Source organism: Bubalus kerabau, chromosome 9 (assembly GCF_029407905.1).
Source record: "Bubalus kerabau isolate K-KA32 ecotype Philippines breed swamp buffalo chromosome 9, PCC_UOA_SB_1v2, whole genome shotgun sequence".
Lineage (NCBI taxonomy): Eukaryota > Metazoa > Chordata > Mammalia > Artiodactyla > Bovidae > Bubalus > Bubalus kerabau.
In genome coordinates, this window is record NC_073632.1 from 75,325,752 (window position 1) to 75,351,376 (window position 25,625).

At 40.7% G+C, this 25,625-nt stretch overlaps 1 protein-coding gene across 6 annotated transcripts in view; it reads left to right on the top strand.

Moving 5' to 3' along the window:
* LAMA2 (laminin subunit alpha 2) overlaps positions 1-25,625 on the top strand; it is a 710,513-nt gene that overhangs the window by 293,098 nt on the left and 391,790 nt on the right. For all 6 annotated transcript variants that reach the window (XM_055535601.1, XM_055535597.1, XM_055535598.1 and 3 more), the window contains one exon: positions 13,096-13,256. In XM_055535601.1, the coding sequence (XP_055391576.1) occupies positions 13,096-13,256 (161 nt within the window). The remainder of the gene's footprint in view (positions 1-13,095; positions 13,257-25,625) is intronic.

The following is a 25,625-nucleotide window of genomic DNA, read 5'->3' on the forward strand; positions in this document are numbered from 1 at the left end:
CTCCCAGCATCAGAGTCTTTTCCAATGAGTCAACTCTTCGCATGAGGTGGCCAAAATATTGGAGTTTCAGCTTCAGCATCAGTCCTGCCAATAAACATTCAGGACCAATTTCCTTTAGGATGGACTGGTTGGATCTCCTTGCAGTCTAAGGGACTCTCAAGAGTCTTCTCCAACACCACAGTTCAGAAGCATCAATTCTTCAGTGCTCAGCTTTCTTTATAGTCCAACTCTCACATCCATACATGACTACTGGAAAAACCATAGCCTTGACTAGATGGATCTTTGTTGGCAAAGTAATGTCTCTGCTTTTTAATATGCTGTCTATGTTGGTCATAAATTTTCTTCCAGGGAGTAAGCATCTTCTTATTTCATGGCTGCAATCAGCATCTGCAGTGATTTTGGAGCCCCAAAAAATAAAGTCTGGCACTGTTTCCACTGTTTCCCCATCTATTTGCCATGAAGTGATGGGACCGGATGCCATGATCTTTGTTTTCTTAATGTTGAGCTATAAGCCAACTTTTTCACTCTCTTTTTTCACTTTCATTAAGAGGGTCTTTAGTTCTTCTTCACTTTCTGCCATAAGGGTGGTGTCATCTGCATATCTGAGGTTATTGATATTTCTCCTGGCAGTCTTGATTCTAGCTTGTTCTTCATCCAGCCCAGCGTTTCTCATAATGTACTCTGCATAGAAGTTAAATAAGCAGGGTGACAATATACAGCCTCGATGTACTCCTTTTCCTATTTGTTGTTCCATGTCCAGTTCTGTTACTTCCTGACTGCATACAGATTTCTCAAGAGGCAGATCAGGTGGTCTGGTATTCCCATCTCTTTCAGAATTTTCCACAGTTTATTGTGATCCATACAGTCAAAGGCTTTGGCATAGTCAATCAAGCAGAAATAGATGTTTTTCTGGAACTCTCTTGCTTTTTCCATGATCCAGCAGATGTTGGCAATTTGATATCTGGTTCCTCTGCCTTTTCTAAAACCAGCTTGAACATCTGGAAGTTCACAGTTCACGTATTACTGAAGCCTGGCTTGGAGAATTTTGAGCATTAATTTGCTAGTGTGTGAGATGAGTGCAATTGTGCAGTAGTTTGAGCATTCTTCGGCATTACCTTTCTTTGGGATTGGAATGAAAACTGACCTTTTCCAGTCCTGTGGCCACTGCTGAGTTCTCCAAATTTGCTGGCATATTGAATGAAGCACTTTCACAGCATCATCTTTCAGGATTTGAAAGAGATCAACTGGAATTCCATCACCTCCACTAGCTTTGTTCATAGTGATGCTTCCTAAGGCCCACTTGACTTCACATTCCAGGATGTCTGGCTCTAGGTGAGTGATCACATCTTTGTGGTTATCTTGGTCATGAAGATCTTTTTTGTCCAGTTCTTCTGTGCATTCTTGCCACCTTTTCTTAATATCAACTAAGTTTATCAACTAAGTTTACATAATATTTGTTGTCAGTTCAATAGTCTTCCCTGCATCTTAACCAGGAGTAGAATCTATCCCAAGGAATCACTTTCTTTCCTTATCCAGGACAGGCAACTTTGCATTTGTTAAAATTTTTCATCATATTGTGGCAATTAAGTCCTATTTTCAGGCTCTACTTCTTTTGCTGTTTCCACCACATCTGCAGTGACTTTCTGCAACAGAAGTTGAATCCTCCATAGTTATCCATAAAGGCTGGAATAAACTTCTTCTCAACTTCTGTTAATGTTGATACTTTGACCTCTTCCCGTTGTTGGGGGAGCCTGTAGTTTCCTCAGTTCTGTCTCGTTGCAATAAAAATTTGATGGACAGACCAGCATTACAGCCCTCAGATGGATCAGTGTACAGCTCTCGAATGGAGCACTGTTATAGCTCCAAGTTACAGCTCAGTTTTATTTAGAAAGTAAAGGAAAATACATCGTTGAGGCGTGAGGGCATGCTGACCCAAAAGACACAAAGAGAAGAGAGTCCCCCCAGCCCAATTTTGGCTCCTCTTTTTATGTTTTTTCTCCTCCCCCTGGGCCTGCCATATGTAAATTGGGCTAGCCAGGAGTGCTGTTTGTTTTACCTGAGTTCCTCACTCTGGTGCTTGGACCCTCCTTTGTGCTAATTTTTTGGGCTTTTTCCTTAGTTGTCTTTTAGCCACTGCCACTCTGGACTCCATTTTCCTATTCTAACCTAACATTACCTGCTCAAGAGATGGGAGGCCTAATTCTTTGGGAATAGAGGCATCGAGGTCTCTCTGACTACTTCCTGCTGAACTGGGATGGCAAGGGGCATTGGGCCTCCCCCTCTTGCGAGTCTCAAGTCTCAGAGTCCTTGTAGTGGTGTCCGTTTAAGGGTGAGTGATATTTTCCATGGTCTGCTATTGTTTTATAATCCTTGTTGAACTGGCACTGCGTGTTGTAGCTTGTTGACCTGGGCAGAGACAAAATGGGTTAGACAATTAATAATACATGGGGCAATCATAAGCCACATCAATATGGTGATAACAAGGTAGGGGCATTAGCCAACTCCAAATCCCTCCTCACCAGGAGAATCCCCCAAAGAAAGATTGTAGCTACCCCAAGAACTCTCCAGTTCATTCTTTGAGATCCTGTAGGGTCTGAATGTTTCTCTTGAGGACTGTGAGACTTTCTTTAACTTAGCTGGATGTATTTACCCAGAATCAAACATCTCATTCAAGATGGCTCAAGTCCCTCCTTGTTCAGGGATCAGGAGATCTATCTCCTGTCTGTTTTGCAGTGCAACCCCTGCAAAGCTGTGTTGGCTCTTTAGAGCTGCCCTGAGAAATCTTAACCCCAGAAACTTAATTTTGGGAGTGTTCATTAGAATGGCACTCATTTGTAGTTCTGAATGGGTACCTGAGATCTCCCAGGGGCTCACAGGTGTATTGAGTGTCCTCTTCCATTTTCTTCCATGGCTTGACTCATGAATAGTGAACCCAGGAGTTATGTCCTAGTACCTTAACTGCTATTGGGGTAGAAAATATTACAGGGTAGGGGCCCTTCCATGTAGCCTGGGGTTAAGCCTTTGAGGACCCATCTTTCCAGACTTTAATTAGGTCTTGAGTCCCTGGAGCATATAATGGTGACTATTGAATCTTTGGGGTTCTGGTTGACACCGCATAAGTGTATATCCTTTTGGAATTGTCCAATGGCCATGGTATAAAACCGGAGGATCTGAGCCTCTGGATCTAGGAGGAGGTCATTGACATAAACAAAAGGTCTCCCATATAGCATCTCATAAGGACTAAGACCAACCTGTTCCTTAGGGGCAATACAGGTACGGAGGAAAGCTATTGGGAAAGCCTCCTTCCATCCCAGGGAGGTCTCCTGATTTATCTTTTTTATCGCTGATTTTAAGAATTGGTTGGCTCTTTCTACTTTTTCTGAAGACTGAGGCCTCCAGGCACAATGGAGATAATGAGTAATGCCCAATGCTTTAGAGACCCCTTGGGTGACCTTAGAAGTAAATGATGTCCCATTGTCATTTTGTAATGACCTGGACAGACCAAATCTCAGAATGAATTCATGGAGCAGGTTTTTTTTTTTTTTTTTTTCACCACCCCCTCAGCCATCTCAGTCCAGGTGGGAAAGCTTTCAATCCATCCTGTGAATGTATCTATCATACTAAGAGGTATTTATACCCTTGAGAAACTGGAATCTGGGTAAAGTCCATCTACCAGTCCTCTCCTGGGTAGGTCCCACGTCGTTGGACAGGCTGGGCCAGCTGGGGTCTTTGAGCTCCTTGGGCATTAATTGGCAAATGGGACAAGAGGAAACCACTTACCTTATAGTCATTTGGAGGCCTGTTCCTTTGAAGGACTTTTCTAGTAATCTTTGGAGGGCCTTTTCCCATAAATGAGTGGTGGCAGGTAAAGAATTAACCAACTTCCATTGGAAGTTTCCAGGCAGAAAAAGGAGTCCCTCCTTTTGGAACCATCCCATGCGATCTTCTTGAAAGCCCTCACTCTTAGCTTTAAGAGTGTCACCTTCAGTATATGAAGGAGTTTCTGGAAAATTAGTTCATGGAACTAAGGTGGCAAGCCCTGTATTAGATCATGGTTCTGTAATGCTGTTCGCTTAGCTTCCTGATTGGCTGCTTTGTTACCTCGTGCCACTTCCATGCTCCCTTTTTGGTGTCCTTTACAGTGGGAGACTGAAACCTCGGCTGGCAGATGAACTGCCTCCAGGAGACTAAGGATTTGGTCACCATATTTGATTGGAGACTCTTGGGTGGTCAAGTGGCCTCTTTCTTTCCAAATAGCAGCATGTGCATGATGCACCAGAAAGGCATACTTGGAGTCACTGTAAATGGCTACTCTTTTTCCTTTTCCCAGCTCTAAAGCTTGAGTCAGGGCTATGAGCTCAGCTAATTGGGCTGAAGTACCTGGTGGCAAAGGTTTAGCCTCTATGATCTCAAAATTGGAGACTACTGCATATCCAGCTCTTATTTTTCCATCCAAGACAAAGCTGCTTCCATCAGTGTACCAGATTTTCTCAGGATTGGTAAGAGGATCTTCTGACAATCCCTCGTGGCATTTTGTCCAGCAGTCCAAGGTTTCTAGGCAAGAATGAAAGAGGAGAGAGCCCTCGGGGGTAGGCAGGAAGGTGGCTGAGTTAAGAATCTCACAAGGGGATATAGTGAGGCCTAGATTTTCCATCAGCACTACTTGATATCTGAGGATTCTTTGATCAGACATTCATGAATGGCCTCTCCCATTTAGGAGTTGTTTCACTTGGTGGTGGGTAAAAACAGTTAGTTTGCCCCCCAAAAGAGAGTTATAAAGCATCTTCTATCAGGATTGCAATAGCTGTAAGATTTTGAAGGCAGGGAGGCCAGCCTCGGGTGGTTGGGTCTAGCCTCTTGGAAAATAAGCTACAGTCTGGGGCTCAGGTCCCATACTTTGAGTTAACACTCCCCAAGGCTATTCCTTCTTTTTTGTGGACATAAAGTTGGAATGCTTTTTCTGGGTCTGGCAACCTCAAGGCAGATGCTTTAGTTAAGGCTTGTTTTGGATTTCCAGTTGAGCTATTTCAAATCCTAAAAGGTGATGCTGTGAAAGTGCTGCACTCAATATGTCAGCAAATTTGGAAAACTCGGCAGTGGCCACAGGACTGGAAAAGGTCAGTTTTCATTCCAATCCCAAAGAAAGGTAATATAAAATAATGCTCAAACTACCTCACAATTGCACTCATCTCTCACACTAATAAAGTAATGCACAAAATTCTCCAAGCCAGGCTTCAGCAACATGTGAATTGTTCACTTCCAGATGTTCAAGCTGGTTTTAAAAAAGGCAGAGGAACCAGAGATCAAATTGCCAACATCTGCTGGATCATCGAAAGAGCAAGAGAGTTCCAGAAAAACATCGATTTCTGCTTGATTGACTATGCCAAACCTTTGACTGTGTGGATCACAATAAACTGTGGAAAATTCTGAAAGAGATGGGCATACCAGACCACCTGACTTGCCTCTTGAGAAACCTGTATGCAGGTCAGGAAGCAACAGTTAGAACTGCACATGGAACAACAGACTGGTTCCAAATAGGAAGAGGAGTACTTCAAGGCTGTGTACTGTCACCCTGCTTATTTAACTTCTATGCAGAGTACATCATGAGAAACATTGGGCTGGAAGAAGCACAAGCTGGAATCAAGATTGCCGGGAGAAATATCAATAACCTCAGATATGGAGATGACACAACACTTATGGCAGAAAGTCAAGAAGAACTAAAGAGCCTTTTAATGAAAGTGAAAGAGAGTGAAAAAGTTGGCTAAAGCTCAACGTTCAGAAAACTAAGATCATGGCATCCGGTCCCATCACTTCATGGCAAGTAGATGGGAAAACAGTGGAAACAGTGGCTGATTTTATTTTTCTGGGCTCCAAAATCACTGCGGATGGTGATTGCAGCCATGAAATAAAAAGACAATTGGTCCTTGGAAGGAAAGTTATGACCAACCTAAACAGCATATTAAAAAGCAGAAACATTACTTTGCCAACAAAGGTCCATCTAGTCAAGGCTCTGGTTTTTCTAGTAGCCATATATGGATGTGAGAGTTGGACTCTAAAGAAAGCTGAGCGCCGAAGAATTGGTGCTTTTGAATTGTGGTGTTGGAGAAGACTCCTGGGAGTCTTTTGGACTTCAAGGAGATCCAGCCAGTCCATTCTAAAGGAGATCAGTCCTGGGTATTGGAGGGACTGTTGTTGAAGCTGAAACTCCAATACTTTGGCCACCTGATGCAGAGAGCTGATTCATTTGAAAGACCCTGATGCGGGGAAAGATTGGGGGAAGGAGGAGAAGGGGACGACAGAGGATGAGATGGTTGAATGGCATCCCCGACACAATGGACATGGGTTTGGGTGGACTCTGGGAGTTGGTGATGGACGGGGAAACCTGGCATGGTGCGGTTCATGGGGTCGCAAAGAGTCAGACACGACTGAGCGACTGAACTGAATTGACTGCCTTCTTTGAGGAGTCCCCCACATCAATGGGATTGAATCATCCTATCCCTTCAAGTTTTTGTATAAGGACTGGGCAATTAGACCGTAGTTGGGTATTCAGATTCTACAATGTCCAATTAGCCTTAGAAAAGCTCGCAATTGTTTTCAAGTCGTGGGGGGAGGGCAACTGAAGGATTCCTTGTACCCGATCAGAGGATAGCCTCCTGGACCCGAGTGTAATCTCCCAGGTAAGTGACCTTTGTCTCAACCATCTGTGCCTTAGCACGGGAGACTTTGTATCCCCTCTCTGCCAAAAAATTTAGAACCTGAATTGCATGTTGTTGGGCATTTTTCTCATCTGGAAAGCAGATTAGTAGGTCATCTATGTATTGTAACATTTTCCCGTTAGGTCCCAGGTCCAGATCTAGGAGATCATGGCTAAGAGCCTGCCCAAACAAGTGGGCACTCTCTCTGAACCCCTGAGGTAATACTGTCCAAGTCATCTGTTGGTGTTTTTCTCCTGGAGCCTCCCACTCAAAGGTAGAATGATATTGGGGTTCTTTAGCCAGTAGTATGCAAAAGAATGCATCTTTGAGATCCAAGACTGTAAACCACTTGGCACTGGATGGGATTTCTCCTAAGATTACATAGGGATTGGGTTGTGGGATGGAGGGGGACTACAGCTTCATTTATGATTTGGAGATCTTGAACTATTCGACAGGTTCCATCCTTTTTCTTTACAGGGAGGATTATGGTGTTACACAGCGAATTGGTGGGGACCAATAGCCCACAGGCAAGGAATTTATTTATTAGAAGTTGTAGTCCTTCCTGAGCTTCTCTTCTGAGGGGATATTGTTTCTGGTTAGGAAACCAAGTGGGATCTCGGAGGACAATGTTGACTGGTTCAGCTTGGTGGGCTCGTTCAGGAGTCCCCTGGTCCCACACCTGGGGGTTAATTTTGTCCTCCCATAGTTTTTGGTTCCTCTCTATTGGAGAGGGTGTAATGGGTTCTTCAGTAGTAACCAGAAGCTTTAGGGCTCTAGAGGCTGAAAAGCTTCCCATCACAAGGGTGGTCCCCAGTTTAGTGAGTATATCTCTTCCCAATAAGGGAGTAGGACTCTCAGGGACCACCAGAAACTGGTGGGAAAATATTTGTCCATCCCAGCAACAAAGAAGTGCTCAGGTGAATCTTTTAGTAATTGTTTTTCCTGTAGCACCCAAAATGGTACAGGTTTGGGAGGAGAAGGTTCCTGAGTAGGAGGTCAGGACAGAGCAGGTAGCCCCTGTGTCAACCAAGGAGTTCTTGGACCTACCTGCCACATCCAGTTGCACCCTTGGCTCCAGCCCTGTGCTGGTTATCGTTGACAGGCAGGTTGGCTGGAGTGGGCCATTTCAGTCCTGTTGAACCATTGTGAGGGAAGGCTTGGTGTTTGCCCTTGAGGCTCTTGGGTCCCAAGAGAAAGTTGCCCGCAGGGACATTGCTGCCCAGTGTTCCAATTGATGGCATTTGTAGCAAACCATTTTAGGAGACTTGTCATGGTTTGGACACTCTTTGGCCCAATGCCCCACCTGTCTACAGATTAAGCATTTGCCTCGTGCCTTGTCCTTCAGGGACTCGGGGTTTGCCATAGGGCTTCCCTGGAGGGTGGCCAGCACCTTGGCATACCTTATCCCTTTCCTTTTCTCCCTTTCCTGGGCCTTTGCCTCCCTCTCCATTGGTGGACTTCCTTAGGGGTGAGTCTTTCTGAAGCTTATTCTACCCAGTACTGTTGCAACCTGAGAGCCGGATGTCCTCGGATCAGGGTGCAGATCCTCAGGCAAGCTGAGGCATGACAGCCTCCTGGAAAACAAATCCCCAGGCAGGTTGAGGCAGGTTGGCCTCCAGAGAATTGGGTCCCTGGGCAGGTTGAGGCATGTTGACCTCCTGGGACCCCTGGACTGGCAGATCCCCGAGCAAGTTGAAGCGTGACAACGTTCAGAGGACCAGATCCCTAGACAGGTCAAGGCAGGTCGACCTCCTGGGACCCCCAGACTAGAGCTGGGTGTCCCCAAAGTCTCCAGTGTGACCAGTGCTGGGTAGGATTAAGGGATTGTAGTTTTAACTCATTGCCAGTTTGTTCACGCAGATGGGAATAGATATCATGATGTAAAGCAGTCCAAGCCTGTGCCCTAAGGCTGTGAACCTGGTGAAGCAGCCATAAGCCTTATCCTCTTACTGCTCTAAGGGAATGTAAGTCACTGATTTCCTCTCCTAGTCCTCCATAAGAGTAGGTTAGGGTGTCTCCAATGGTAAACATTTCATCGTCATAGATCCACTTTAGGTAATAACAAAAGTAATGACAAAGGAATGGGTTATCTGGTCCTGTTAGAGGCATTCAGTTCAGTTCAGTTCAGTCGCTCAGTCCTCTCCGACTCTTTGCAATCCCATGAATCGCAGCACGCTAGGCCTCCCTGTCCATCACAAACTCCGGAGTTCACTCAAACTCATGTCCATCGAGTCGGTGATGCCATCCAGCCATCTCATTCTCTGTCATCCCCTTTTCCTCCTGCCCCCAATCCCTCCCAGCATCAGAGTCCCTTCCAATGAGTCAACTCTTCGCGTGAGGTGGCCAAAGTACTGGAGATTCAGCTTTAGCATCATTCCTTCCAAAGAAATCCCAGGGCTGATCTCCTTTAGAATGGACTGGTTGGATCTCCTTGCAGTTAAGGGACTCTCAAGAGTCTTCTCCAGCACCACAGTTCAAAAGCATCAATTCTTTGGCACTCAGCTTTCTTCACAGTCCAACTCTCACATCCATACATGACCACTGGAAAAACCATAGCCTTGACTAGACGAACCTTTGTTGGCAAAGTAATGTCTCTGCTTTTCAATATGCTATCTAGGTTGGTCATAACGTTTCTTCCAAGGAGTAAGTGTCTTTTAATTTCATGGCTGCAGTCACCATCTGCAGTGATTTGGGGGCCCCAAAAAATAAAGTCTGACACTGTTTCCACTCTTTCCCCATCTATTTCCCATGAAGTGATGGGACCAGATGCCATGATCTTAGTTTTCTGAATGTTGAGCTTTAAGCCAACTTTTTCAGTCTCCTCTTTCACTTTCATCAAGAGGCTTTTTAGTTCCTCTTCACTTTCTACCATAATGGTGGTGTCATCTGCATATCTGAGGTTATTGACATTTCTCCCAGCAATCTTTATTCCAGCTTGTGCTTCTTCCAGCCCAGCATTTCTCATGATGTACTGTGCATATAAGTTAAATAAGCAGGGTGACAATATACAGCCTTGAAGTACTCCTTTTCCTATTTGGAATCAGTCTGTTGTTCCATGTCCAGTTCTAACTGTTACTTCCTGACATTAAGAGTATTTTAATAATAAGTGAGGTTGAGCAATGTTGCCTACAAGGGGGCAGGGTCCTGGTAATTAGTAAATGGCTTAAGAACAAATTGATCATACCAGATGTTCCATAAAAATGGAGTGGAGATTTGATGAAGGCCTGAATATCTAGAAGGATTGGATACTATACAATATTTCCCTCCTAAGGGCCAGCTATTTTCTGGTTGTCCCTCCAGAAGATTATAGAGGCAACATTGTGGGCCCAGACGGGGCTCAGGAAAAGAGCATGAAACAGGAGGGAAGGGAGCAGGGCACAACTTTTGAAAGAAATGACATAGCCCAAGGGCGTATATAAACTGATTAAAATCAAAGGAGTCCAAGATGACAAGTCAAATTCAACTAAACCCTGATCCCCAATCTGCAAGCTGGACCTCACACCCAGAGGTGCCAGGACAGTTCCAAGGCACTGTCAAAAGACAGAGGAGTGAGTGGTTCCCTAATTTATAATAATAATAATAAATATAAATATATAATATATATATTTATATATATATATAATATATTATATATATATTTATATATATATAATATATAATAAATATAATAATAATAAATCCTCCCATTTATTAGCATGTGAATTCACCCAGCTTTAGCCACACCACATTCTATGGCCACTGCATTCCCCTTTGTGGAGTGTGGTTCTCTCTGAATCCTAACAAATCCACTTCTTACCTATCCCTGTGTCTCTAACTGAATTTTTTGCAATGAGACATCAAAGCCTGAGCTTCATTAGGTCCTGAAGCCAGGCACCATGGGATTTGGCCAGGCTCAAGTCCTGGGAGAGAGGAGCTGAGGATGGTAGGAAAAGGCAGTGGGAAAAACATGCCAAGGAATCCCCTTCATAACCTGCCAGAAAACCTGCTAAATACCTGATGTGTGCTCACAGTTTTCATTGGCCTGATCCTTGGCACAAATAAAATTAAGGACAGAAGAACCTCCCCACCCGCTTGAGTAACAGCTACTAAAGTGCAGAGGTTAGTGAAGCCTTCAGGACACACTGGGGAGTAGCCTCTCCAGAGTCCCTCAGTTGTACCCACTGCTGCTCACCTGTTCTTGTGGGGTTCAAGGAAACAAGAGATTGTAAAGGAATTAAGATTTTGTTAGGCATATGTCCTTCCAGCCATAGGAGTGAGGCCCTCCTTCCTTAACCAGAGGTCTTCTGGAATCAGACTGAGCTGTGTGAGCTTTCTGCTGAGTTTGTTTTTCACTGTCCTGGTGTCCAGCATGCCAGGCTTCTTGTCACTTCCCCTGCGCTGGGTTTTCTTCTCATTCAGCTTCCACCACGGGAGCTTTCCCCGAGTTGTGCCCCTGCTGTGCTTGGTCGCCTCCTTGCAGGTTTGGGGGTGAGGGTGGCACGGCGAGGTTGTTTCAGCCAGGTTAAATCCAAGAAACGGCACCATAGATGTCAGGGGAGTTTGTAATTTCCTCGATTCTGTCTCGTTGAAACAAAAATTTGAAGCGATGGACAGACGAGCATTACAGCTCTCGGATGGACCACTGTTCAGTTCCATGTTACAGCTCAGTTTTATTTAGAAAGTTAAGGAAAATACATCCTCGAGGTGTGAGGGCATGCCGACCCAAAAGACACGAAGAGAAGAGAGGCCCCACCAGCCAAATTTTTGGCTCCTCTTTTTATGTTTTTTCTCCTCCCCTTGGGCCTGCTCTATGTAAATTGGGCTAGCCAGGAGTGCTGTTTGTTTTACCTGAGGTCCTCACTCCAGTCCTCTGACCTTCCTTTGTTCTAATTTTGTGGGCTTTTCCCTTGCCTTTTAGCCACCGCCATTCTGGACTCCTTTTACCTAACACCATTAACCTGTAATGTTCTTAATTGCATTTAGAATGGTGACTCCTTCTAGAAGGTTTTCAATTGACTTTGCCCAGACCCATCAGTGGAATCACTATCTAAGGCAGCTGTAGCCTTAGATATATATTAATAATAGAACTTGAAAATCAGAATTACTTCTTGATCCATGGGCTGCAGAATAGATGTGTTAACAGGCTTGGAAACAATGTGAATCTCACTGTATATCTCCATCGGAGCTCTTGGATGACCAGGTTCATCATCAAAATGTTCAGTAATATTTTGAAACTTTTTTTTTTTTTCCTGAGCAGTAGATCTCAACACTGGGCTTAAAATGTTCAGTAAACTGTGTTTTAAAGAGATGTACTATCAACTAGGCAGAATTGATTTAGTAGAGGGCCCTGGGATTTCTGGAATGGTAAATGAGCATCGGCTTCAACTTCAAGTCATCAGTTGCATTAACTCCTGGGAAAGTCAATGGATAGAGGAGCTATAGTTCATGGGGTTGCAAAAGAGTCAGCCATGTTTATTTTGGGTTATCTCTGTTAGATTTTGATGTCATGTATTCATGAGCTTCATAAACTGAATTACATTCCTGTCTGTTTTTTTATATGTTAAATACGAGTTTCAAACATTGAGAATACTGTAAAAATTAACCAGTACTGAAATATTTTGTGGGAATTCTTTCATCATCTGTTTTCCTTTGATATCCTTAATTAGCCTTGCTAAGTTTCCTTTTTATTTGCTTCTTTTTCATTTCTTTTTGTTTATGTTTCAAGTATCCCTTGCTTCCTATGGTATTCATTTTGTTTTACATTTTTTATAATTACATGAATTAAGTTTTCATTTGTTTACATTTTTTAATAATGGAAGTATTTAAGCCTAAAAGTTTGGCTTCAGTTTTTCTACATCCCATTGAATATAGCTCTCTGTGCTGTACAATAGGACCTTGTTGTTTATCCATTCTCTATATAAATAGTTTGCATCTGCTAATTCCAAACTCCCAATTCATCCTTCGCACAATCCTCTTGTCTTTGTCAATCACAGATCCTTTCTCTATGTCTGTGAGTCTGTTTCTGCTTGGTAGCTAAGTTCATTTGTGTCATATTTTAGAAGCTACATGTAAGTGATACCATATGGTACCTGTCTCTTTCTGACTTATTACTTTACTTAGTATGATAATCTCTAGATCCATCCATGTTGCTGCAAATGGCATTATTTCATTCTTTGTTATGGCTGAGTATTATTCCATTGTATATATATATATACCGTATCTTCTTTATCCATTCATTTGTTGATGGACATTTAGTTTGAATACCCTTAGTCTTTTTCTTTGTTTTACTTGGATGATTGTTATTAGGTTTTTATTTTAAAGTAGTGTATTTTTACCCCAAACCACTTTTCCATCTTGTGATAGTCTCAGAAGGTTTATGAGTTAATTTGAAGATACTGATATGTGTTTCATCTTTTATTAGGTCTGGCACCTGGATCCTGTCATTGTAAGCCTGGCTTCAGAGGGGTGAGCTGTGATCGCTGTGCCAGAGGTTACACTGGCTACCCACACTGCACGCCCTGTAACTGCAGTGCTGCAGGGAGCACAAATGAGGACCCTTGTTTTGGACCCTGTAACTGCAAGGTACCTTGTTTACCCAAATAATGCCCCATTGCTTAGAGCAAAGGTTATTTTCCTTAGTTTCTCTCTTATGTTTGTGCACATCAAGCGATTGGAGCTTCTGTAAATATCCAGTCTCTAGTCTGTGGTAGCACTCCTGTAAGTGTCTTTAGAATCAGGTTTGGTTCAGCAAGACACATGCCTTTTGTCTAAAAACTTACAAATACAGAAGTCATCTTAAGAATGTGTTATTTTATAACAGAAACACATTTGTCCCCTTACCTATCTAGTCTGTTAATTTTCAAATATACAACTCTAAAGCTAGCAACTCTTTAAAACTACTATACAGTCAAATCTACTTTAGCTTCATATCTTATCTAATTCTGAAAAGAATTCTCTCAAAGGTTTCATTCTAGGTTTTTCAATAATCTTCTGAAGTTTGAACCCAGATAGGTCTGAAAATACCATGTTCAAAATCTTCTGTTTAATTACCAAAAAATATGAGAAGCCCTAGTGGAATTGATTACATGCTCAGTAATCCCTCCCAAGAGTACTTTGAGAAATGCAACTTTATTTATTGTACACACTGAGATAATAGGACACCATGCTATCCCCAAGGGACACACTGTACCTGCAGCTTACACAAGGAGGAAACATAGAAGCAAGTACAAATTTGAAATTATAAAACTGGTTTGGACTCTGTGGGAGAGGGAGAGGGTGGGATGATTTGGGAGGACAGCATAGAAACATGTATAATATCATATATGAAACGAGTCACCAGCCCAGGTTTGATGCACAATACTGGATGCTTGGGGCTGGTGCACTGGGATGACCCAGAGGGATGGTATGGGAGGGAGGAGGGAGGAGGGTTCAGGATGGGGAACACGTATATACCTGTGGCGGATTCATGTTGATATATGGCAAAACCAATACAATATTGTAAAGTTAAATAATAAAATAAAATTAAAAAAAAAAACTGGTTTGCATGCATGCATGCATTGCTTCAGTTGTATCTGACTCTGTGTGACCCCATGGAGAGCAGCCCACCAGGCTTCCCTCTCCACGGGATTCTCCAGGCAAGAATACTGGAGTGGGTTGCCATTTCCTTCTCCATAAAACTGGTTTACTTTACAGTAATCAGTTCCAAACATTCAGATCAGACAACGTTAGCTATATTAGCTGAGAGAATAAATACTCAATTGAAAAAGTTAGAATCCAATACAAATATAAAAATAAATGTTACTTTTTTAAAGAAAAAGCATAGATGAAACTTTATTAAGAATATTTCCTTTATTAATTCATTAGTCTTATCTGCCGCTGCTGCTTTTTCACTTGTGTCTGACTCTTTGTGACCCCATGGACTATAGCCCTCCAGGCTCCTCTGTCCATGGGGATTCTCCAGACAAGAATACTGGAGTGGGTTGCCATGCCTTCCTCCAGGCTCCACGGGAATCTTCCCAATCCAGGGATCGAACCCAGGTCTCTTGCATTGCAGGCGGATTCTTTACCATCTGAGCTTTTAGTGAAGTAGTCTTATCTAGACAACTATAAATTATATACTGATAGTTGTTAAGTGTGCATACGTGTACAAACATTAAACCATAAAATAAGTAAACATTAGTATCCATGTTGAGAATACATTTGTTGGGACAAGAAGCTAAATATTGTAATAGTTATAGAATTAAATATGTGTTATATCCAGGGCTATTTAGATACCTATCTTGGAACACTGAAACAATAAAACTCCTGTCTACATAAAGATGCAGAAAGTCTACAGTCCATGGTAAAGAGTTGCCATGTGTTGAAAAACAGTAAATTAACTACATCTAGTACCTTTTAGTCGAATAATATCTGAGATGAAGACTTACTTGTAGATCAATACCAGAGTGATCTGTGAGTGATCACTTGCTAATGGACACCGCCTCTCTTGTGGTATATATCTTTTGGAGTAATCCTAGAAGCATCTCTAATATTTACAAAATATATTTCCTGTATGTGCTTTATTCCTTTCCCAAAACTCCACAGAAATCTCTTCGCTTTATCACTTGCTCAAATAAAGGACAGGCACAGCTGAAGTTAAAATGAAAGAGAAACCTTCTGAGTCTCTGGAGTATAGGAAATAAAACTGGGGGAAAAAAAAGGAATGTTGTCATACACATACTATTCATAGAGGGAAGATGCCTGGTATTGGCAAAGAAAGAGTAACAAATGAATGAAGGAGGCAGGCCCCATTCATTTTCTTTGATAAATATATCAGAAAGGCTAGAACAGGAGAGTTGTTGTCATTAGCAGAGCTCCAAGGGAGAAGTGCTCAAGCCACTGGCTGGTCTCTGCCTGCCTCAGAGAGTGATTCCAATCCTAATAAGAAAAATGCCTCTTACAAAGTCACTTGAAGCTCTACATAGACAATTAGAATACAACAATAAACAGTCATTAAGAAATCATAAAAGTGAATGAAAAATTAAGTAAGTAGCATTATTAAAAGAGTTCCCTTCAACTATGTGATATTTTAAATAGATGACTATAAGCTCTTCTAAACTAGAATGCTTTATAGGATAAAAATGTACAGAAAGCAAATTTCATTAGATATCTAAATAATTTTAGAAGTGTTGAATTTTATGCATGTTTCACAAAAACATCATTTGACATAGGATTGTCAGCTGATTACTCAAAACAACATGGACCAGAATGCTGTTTAACGCATCAAATGTTATTTAGAAGCTAAGTAGAGACTTAAATTCAAATAAGATGCTACCTATAAAAGCATTCATCTCCAAAATGTGTATTAACCAGTAAACATTTGCACATTTATTCTTTTTTTCTGTAATATATATTAGTTTTCCAAAATTTTCATTAAAAAAAATACAATAAGTTTGTGAACATTTTAAGAAATCACCTTGTTGTAAAGTCTTGGGCCTAAATTTATTTCTAGTGTAAATTGTGAATGACTAACTTTCTATTTAAATGCAGTACTGAGAAAAGTAGACACCTTATTCCCATTTCTTCCATTTCGCAGGTATTCTGGATAAAATGGAGCAAAGAAATTTGCAATCATGTAGATTCAGGAAAGAAAGGGAATTTCCTAGATATCAGACCAAAGAAGGAAATCTGAGTTAAGCATGGTGCTGTTTAGTCACTAAGTTGTGATTGATTCTTTGTGACCCCATGGACTGTAGACCATCAGCCTCCTCTGTCAGTGGGATTTCCCATGGCAAATACAGGAGCGGATTGACATTTCCTTCACTTAAGCACGTGGAGTGAAGAGAAAGCACTTGTCACTCAGCTGTGTTTGACTCTGTGACTATAGCAGCCAGGCTCCTCTGTCCATGGGGAGTTCTCCAGGCAAGAATACTGAAGTGGGTAGCCATTTCCTTATCCAGGAGATCTTCCTTACCCAGCCATAGCACCCAGGTCTCTTGCATTTCAGGCAGATTCTTTACCATCTGAGCCAGCAGAGAAGCCCATAAACTAAAACAAAACTATGCAACTAAGGTCCTGGCATTGGAGATAGGAGGCTGGTCTTAATGCTGAGATAGGGGTCCAAGTTTAGAGTTTTAATGGCTTCTCTAAACCTTGACACTAAGATTTGGAGCCACTGAGGGAAACAGGAACTGAATTCATTTAAACTAGAAATGCTCCCTAGCAGTCAACAAGCAGGCACTAGAAAATTACACCCAGAGGCTAGCTAGGCATGTCAACCAGAAAACATTCTCTTTCTTTTGGGGCTCTAGGTAGGTAAAAATTAGTGCACTGTCAAAATCCCAAATCTGTGTGCCACGTGGGAATGGGGTCAGTTTTAATCTCCCTTTATGTGCTAGAATTCTTCAACATGTCAAGCAAATGATATTTCCACAGGAAGAAAGTATAGCCTTAACTGACAGTGAACTCACCATAAAGTAGTATGCTGCGCAATAGGAAAATAACTGCAAGAAGAAATTGGAAGTCAGAAAAGTCAGAATATTCATAAACTGAAAACAAGAAAGAATCAGATAACCTGAAAAAATTGTACACACATGGAGAAGGAAAGGGCAACCCACTCCAGTGTTCTTGCCTGGAGAATCCCAGGGATGGGGGAGCCTGGTGGGCTGCCATCTATGGGGTCACACAGAGTTGGACACGACTGAAGTGACTTAGCAGTAGCAGCAGCACAATAGGAAAATAACTGCAAGAGGAAATTGTAAGTCAGAAAAATCAGAATATTCATAAACTGAAAACAAGAAATAATCAGATAACCTGAAAAAATTGTACACACATAAAAATATTTTTAAAATTTAATAATGTAAATCACAGAAATAAAATATGTAGAAAATGACTAGTCATAAAAATATGAGTAGAAGATAAAAGCACAAAGAAAGAAAAATAGGGGGGAAAAAAACAAAAAAAATAGAGTACTATATTAGAAGAATAAGCAGGTTTGGAGAAAAGTTAATGTAATTTATTTCTAGAAATGAACAAAAAAATCAGATGTAGTCATTGAAATTTAAAATTCAGTGAATGGGTTGAACAAGAGGTTAGAAACTGTTGGATAGAGGATCAAAAATACAAAATGGAGTAAAATACTTATACATTGTCATAGGGAGGATAAATAAAAACATGAGATGCCAAGTGGCATGGTTGGTAGAATAATAAAATTCAACAGAAGTTTAGCAGAAGTGGCCAAAGAAGATATTAGATGAAACTGGGGAGAAACAATATTCAAGAAATAATGGAGTAAATTATTATAAAGAATTAAAGAAGATTATATATGCTCAGTTTGAAGAAGATAAAAAAAAGTCCACCACTAGGGTTTATAGTAGAATCCCTGCCCACCAGTCAAGGAAAAATATTAAAACCAGAGACAAATATCAGTTTATTGTGAATGTTCACCACCAGCAGTTCAACTTTACTGAAAAAGCTTCTCAGTGGCATATGTACTTTAGTCAACGAATATTGAACCCAGAAGAGTTTCAGTGGGTTGAAGACTGTAAGAATCAGTTTATGGAAACTAGTAGCATTTCTGTACACCAGCGATAGCCAAATAGGAAATGTAATAATATTTAGAATGGCAACAAAACGATGTGGTACTTAGGAATAAATATTCTCAAGTAGAGGTATTTTAAAAAGATTATTGAAGATCATAAAGTAATAGTTAAAATGGGGAGATAGCTGCTAATTTTAAGTGCTGGTAAAAATCTGGGGGAAATAAGAGTGTTCACCATTGCTCTTATTAGTATGAATTAGACTTCCCTGGTGGTCCAGTGGCTAAGACTCCGCACTCCCAATGCAGGGGGCCCAGATTTATTCTGTGAGGAGGGCATGGCAACCCACTCCAGTATTCTTGGGTGGACAATCCATATGGGCAGAGGAGCCTTGCGGCCAGGAGTCCATGGGGTCACTAGGAGTCAGACACCACTGAGCAACTAAGCGTAGCACAGCAAGGAACTAGCTCCCACATGCTGCAGTGAAGATGATGAAGATTCCACATGGCACAACTTAGACCTAGATCAGATCAGTCGCTCAGTCGTGTCCAACTCTTTGCGACCCTATGAATCGCAGCACGCCAGGCCTCCCTGTCCATCACCAACTCCCTGAGTTCACTGAGACTCACATCCATCAAGTCAGTGATGCCATCCAGCCATCTCATCCTCTGTCGTCCCCTTCTCCTCCTGCCCCCAATCCCTCCCAGCATCAGAGTCTTTTCCAATGAGTCAGCTCTTCACATGCGGTAGCCAAAGTACTGGAGTTTCAGCTTTAGCATCATTCCTTCCAAAGAAATCCCAGGGCTGATTGCCTTCAGAATGGAGTGGTTGGATCTCCTTGCAGTACGGGACTCTCAAGAGTCTTCTCCAACAACACAGTTCAAAAGCATCAATTCTTCGGCACTCAGCCTTCTTCCCAATCCAACTCTCACATCCATACATGACCACTGGAAAAACCATAGCCTTGACTAGACGAACCTTTGCTGGCAAAGTAATGTCTCTGCTTTTGAATATGCTATCTAGGTTGGTCATAACTTTCCTTCCAAGAAGTAAGCGTCTTTTAATTTCATGGCTGTAGTCACTATCTGCAGTGATTTTGGAGCCCAGAAAAATAAAGTCTGATACTGTTTCCACTGTTTCCCCGTCTATTTCCCATGAAGTGATGGGACCAGATGCCATGATCTTCATTTTCTGAATGTTGAGCTTTAAGCCAACTTTTTCACTCTTCACTTTCACCTTCATCAAGAGGCTTTTTAGTTCCTCTTCACTTTCTGCCATAAGGGTGGTGTCATCTGCATATCTGAGGTGATTGATATTACTCCCGGCAATCTTGATTCCAGCTGGTGTTTCTTCCAGTCCAGCGTTTCTCATGATGTACTCTGCATATGAGTTAAATAAACAGGGTGACAATATACAGCCTTGACATACTCCTTTTCCTATTTGGAATCAGTCTGTTGTTCCATGTCCAGTTCTAACTGTTGCTTCCTGACCTGCATACAAATTTCTCAAGAGATCAGGTGGTCTGGTATTCCCATCTCTTTCAGAATTTTCCACAGTTTATTGTGATCCACAGAGTCAAAGGCTTTGGCAGAGTCAATAAAGCAGAAGTAGATGTTTTTCTGGAACTCTCTTGCTTTTTCCATGATCCAGCAGATGTTGGCAATTTGATCTCTGGTTCCTCTGCCCTTTCTAAAACCAGCTTGAACATCAGGAATTTCATGGTTCACATATTGTTTAAGCCTGGCTTGGAGAATTTTGAGCATTACTTTACTAGTGTGTGAGATGAGTGCAATTGTGCGGTAGTTTGAGCATTCTTTGGCATTGCCTTTCTTTGGGATTGGAATGAAAAAGGAGCTTTTTCAGTCCTGTGGCCACTGCTGAGTTGTCCAAATTTGCTGGCCTATTGAGTGCAGCACTTTCACAGCATCATTTTTCAGGATTTGGAACAGCTCAACTGGAATTCTATCATCTCCACTAGCTTTGTTCGTAGTGATGCTTTCTAAGGCCCACTTGACTTCACGTTCCAGGATGTCTGGCTGTAGGTCAGTGATCACACCATCGTGATTATCTGGGTCGTGAAGATCTTTTTTGTACAGTTCTTCTGTGTATTCTTGCCACCTCTTCTTAATATCTTCTGCTTCTGTTAGGTCCATATCATTTCTGTCCTTTATCGAGCCCATCTTTGCATGATGTGTTCCTTTGGTATCTCTGATTTTCTTGAAGAGATCCCTAGTCTTTCCCATTCTGTTGTTTTCCTCTATTTCTTTGCATTGATTGCTGAAGAAGGCTTTCTTATCTCTTCTTGCTATTCTTTGGAATTCTGCATTCAGATGTTTATATCTTTCCTTTCTCCTTGCTTTTCACTTCTCTTCTTTTCACAGCTATTTGTAAGGCCTCCCCAGACAGCTATTTTGCTTTTTTGCATTTCTTTTCCATGGGATGGTCTTGATCCCTGTCTCCTGTACAATGTCATGAACCTCATTCTATAGCTCATCAGGCACTCTATGTATCAGATCTAGGCCCTTAAATCTATTTCTCACTTCCACTGTATAATCATAAGGGATTTGATTTAGGTCATACCTGAATGGTCTAGTGGTTTTCTCTACTTTCTTCAATTTAAGTCTGAATTTGGCAATAAGGAGTTCATGGTCTGAGCTACAGTCATCTCCTGGTCTTGTTTTTGCTGACTGTATAGAGCTTCTTCATCTTTGGCTGCAAAGAATATAATCAATCTGATTTCGGTGTTGACCATCTGGTGATGTCCATGTATAGAGTCTTCTCTTGTGTTGTTATAAGAGGGTGTTTGTTATGACCAGTGCATTTTCTTGGCAAAACTCTATTAGTTTTAGACCCAGTACAGCCAAATAAATAAATAAATATTTTAAAAAATTCGGATGAAGTAGTATCAAAACTTAGGGCAATATGGCATTATCTAGTATTATCATTAAAGGTATTTAAAGCCTGTCAGCCAGCAACTCAGTATCTAGACTTTTACCCTAAAGAATCTTATGCTACATGTACAAAGAAGCATATGAAAGATATTCAGCACATTCCTGCTTGTTATTATGTAAATCAGGAAAAATCTAAATATCCATAGATAAGAAAAATAAATTGTGATGTATTCATATAATCTGATACAAGAAACAAGTGAGTGAAATAGGTCTTACATGTAAAAACACTGATAAATTTCAGGTGAATTGAACAAAACAAATGCTGTTATCATTTATGTAAAGATGTAAAACATAAAAAAACTATGAATACATAAATAGAAATTTTAGAAATTTAAATACACTGATATGACGTGTACTAATTTCAGCAAGACAAGGCTCAAAGCTTTCCCTTCTGGCCTCTTACTGTATCCTCCTCCTCTCCTTGTGTCTTCCCCTCCCAAAATCTGCTTCATCTCTCATATCCTAGCCTGCCTCTTATTCTTTCAGAAGTATATTACTTAATTTGGGCTCTTGTTGGATTTTATTTGATGTTTTGTTGACTATATTTGCATCCACATTCCTCAGAGAAAGTGGTCTGCAATTTTCTTTTTTTGTAGTATCTTTGGTTTTGGTGTCAGGGTGATGGTGGCTTCATAGAATAAATTTGGAAGTGTTTACTCCTCTTCAACTTTTTGGAACAGTTTGAGAAGGATAAATTCTTTATTGTACATTTGGTAGGATTTCTCAATGAGGCTGTCCAATTCTGAACGCTTGTTTGGAGAGAGGTTTTTTGTTTGTTTGTTTTTACAGATTCTATTCTACTTCTAGTGATTATCTGTTCAAGTTAACTGTTTCTTCTTGACTCAGTTTTGACAAGCTATATGTTTCAAAAGCATGCCGTGTCTGAGGGTACTAAGGTTGTAACCAAGTATACCAGCTCCAAGTAAATATAATATGCCTAGCCGCTGTTAACGGAGAAGGCAATGGCACCCCACTCCAGTACTCTTGCCTGGAAAATCCCATGGACGGAGGGCCTGGTGGGCTGTAGTCCATGGTGTTGCTAAGAGTCGGATACAACTGAGTGACTTCACTTTCACATGTTTCAAAAATTTGTCCATTTCTGCAATTTGTTAGCATAAAACTGTTCAAACTGGAGAAGGAAATGACAACCCACTCCAGTATTCTTGCCTGGAGAATTCCATAGACAGGGGAACCTGGTGGGCTATAGTCCATGGAGCTGCAAACAGTCAGACATGACTGAGTGACTTAACACTTTCACAACTGTTCATAGTATTCTCTTATGATTTTTTGTTGAGCATTTTTTGTGTCTATGTTCATCAGTGATATTTGCCTGTAACTTTCTTTTTGTGGTATCTTTACCTGGTTTTGGTATTGGGGTGATTGTGGGGCTGGGGTTGGGGAATTGTAACTGCAGAAAATGAGGTAGCTGTGCTGCTGCCTAGGATCTGGGCTGCCTCTGTGGTAGACTTCTTCTGGGGCCTGTCTACTCCAGATCTAGTGCTAAGCTGTGGTGTGAAATAAGCAGAACTCATGTGTTCTTGCTGGAAAACCAGTCACTGAGTACTCCTGCCCAGAGCCTCTCTGCCCAGATTTAGCAGTTGGCCACTGTGTGTTCCTATGGCACTAGCTGGTGCATGCATTGACAATGGTCATCTCAGCTCTGCCCAGATCACACCCCAGGTGCCCTGGTCTGTCTAGACTGAATCGTTGCCTTGTTCTTACACCAGGCTGTTGAGTGGAGCTGGGCCATTCACCCCTTCAGATTGGGAAGTGCAGCAAAGTGGCAGCCACCATTGCAAACCTCTCTCTGCTCTAACTGTTAGCAAGTCAATGCTCCTCACCAGTAGAGTCAAGGTTTCCACAGCCTATTGGTCTTAGCAGATTTTCCAGCAGTCAAGGGAGCTTGTATCCTCCATGCAGGACCCCAGGACTGAGATGCACAGAGTGAATCAATCTGCCTTCTCCCCAAGGTGAGAGCCACAAGTGTGGCCCTTCTCTTTCTTCCAGGTCTCTCCAAGGGGAGCAGGTTCTGACATGATGCCTTTTTCCCCCCACTCTATCTGAATATGTGGAGGTCTTACAGTTTTGGTTGTATAAGAGATCTTCTCCTGGTTTCCCATTAGTTTTCTTGTGAGAATTGTTCTGCGTGTAGATATATTTTTGATGAGTTTGTGGTGAGCTCCATGTCTACCTGCTCCACCACTTTGATCCCATTTCAGATATTTAACTTATCAGTTTTGATGGGGGTGGATGGGGCATTCATCTATACTTTTTTTTTTTTTTTCTATTGTCTGATTTTCTAGTTTTCAACTATTCTAGAGTTCCTATAATAAATAGTAGCTGATCTTATGCTTGGGGGAAAAAAAAAACTTGCTCTCTTTAACTACCAATAATAGTCATTAGCTTTTAGGGGTACATGCAGTCTTGCCTGGAAAATCTCACGGACAGAGGAGCCTAGGAGGCTGTAGTCCATGTGGTCACAAAGAGTTGGACACAACTGAGTGACTGAACATAGCTGAAACACACAAGGGAAAATATTCATATTTTTAACTTCTAGATTGTGGGTAATGGATAGTTATCATATGTACTCTTCTAATGCTTTGAAATAATTCTAGATTTAAAGTTTCTCTAATTGAAGGGAAAAAAAAGGATTTCCTAATTTAAAAAGGTATAAAAGCAATTTTTAGCTTAATACAATATCAACTACTGTAATGTCTACACATAAGATTTTCTGTTATATCCTTGTTTAGATAATGATATTACTGAACACCATCCTAATTATATTTCAAAATATGAAAGCAATGCAACTCAAGACACAAAAATATTTACTAACTTTATGTATCATTAAAATATTTAAAATGTCTCTTCTGGTAAATTACAAGAGACAAGCTAATTTCAGATATATGACAAGTCAATTAAATTTAAATGCTCTTCTGACTCTTGGCATTTATTTTAAGTACTACATGCTAAAATTTGGCTCTTTTGAAGTTTAGTATCATATTCTCCATTCAAAGTGAATTGAATTGCAGGCTCTGATAAATAATATAAATGGACCTTGATCTAGGTAGAAACGTGCTTTTATTTTTATCAAAGTCATAATAGACAAATAGTGAAGTAAAAGACTGTAAATCAAAGTCTATATTTTTATCTTGTTTTGCTTTTTTTTTTTTACTTCACTTTTCATTAACTTCTTACTGGCACACAAAATGATGTGATCTGACCATGATTAACCTCTCCAGAATATTCTTGAGTTTCAGCCTCTGTCTTCTAGCCTTGCTTAAATTTCTTGAGTCACCAAGCTCTTTTAACCCTGGAATTTTACAGATTCTATTCAGATTGCTTGGAAAACCTCACTCTGACCTTTTCCCTTTGCTTACCTAAGCAGTTCTCAAGGCTCAGTTCCATTTCTCATTAAACTATCCATTATCCACCAGTGAAAATTATTCTTCTGCCGTAGTCACTTATCATCTTTTTCCTTGATTATCTTTTCACAATTTGCAATCCATTTAACATCTATTACACCTCTGTGATGACATCAATTCTATGTATTTTCTTCATCATTAAAAAATAAGATAACACAGTAGCTCATAATAAAAAAGGAAAGGAGAAAACGAAAAAGAAGTGTGAAGCTTTGACAGTTGCTTAAACTGATTCATATTTCTTAATCCATAAAATGATATTGAATCTTTCTTGCCTAATTCTCTATAGTTGTAATTGTAACACTGAAACCCTGTACAAAATATAAAGTATAATCATAAATGCCTGCTGGTTTATCTCTTGTTTATATATTTTTATAAGTCGAGATAAGTTTCCATTCTTTTCCCCAAAGGGATTTTTGAAGTGTATGCTAGTATTTTTATTGGCCTGGATTTCCCACCTCTTTTCCATTTATGTACAGGAATGTTTATCTTACTTTCTTGTTAGGTTCAAACCCAGGGCATTTTTACAAAAGGCATTCAATTTATATATTTGATCCCAAATCTAAATTACAAATGTAAAATTTTTAGCATAAACAGTTTGTGCCATAATTTGTCTTCTGTGACAGTTACAGTTCAAAACTATTATGTTAATTGTTTTTTATATTGAAAGTTAAGGTTGTAAAAAATTGAGAACTAATTTTCATTGATTTTCATCTCTTTTTCTAACCCATCAAGTATTACTTAGCCTTGGAACAGTGTATTTAAAGAGTAAACACTCAACAAATACTGCTAATTACCTAATTATCGTTCTTTTGTTAACTTCTTTTAATACTAGGATGCATTAGAATGAAGGCCATAACAGAGGGAAAGCTTTAATTGACTACAGACACCCCAACCAACAGACATGGCTGCAAATTTTTCTGAAGAAATTATCACACACACAAAAATAATTTAAGTGTCACTGGAGATATTCCTGGTAACTTCATCAGTAGAATTCCCAGTTGGCTAACAATCACAGATAAGCATGTACTGTTGAAGTTGTCCCTAATTTGTAAGAAGGTAACT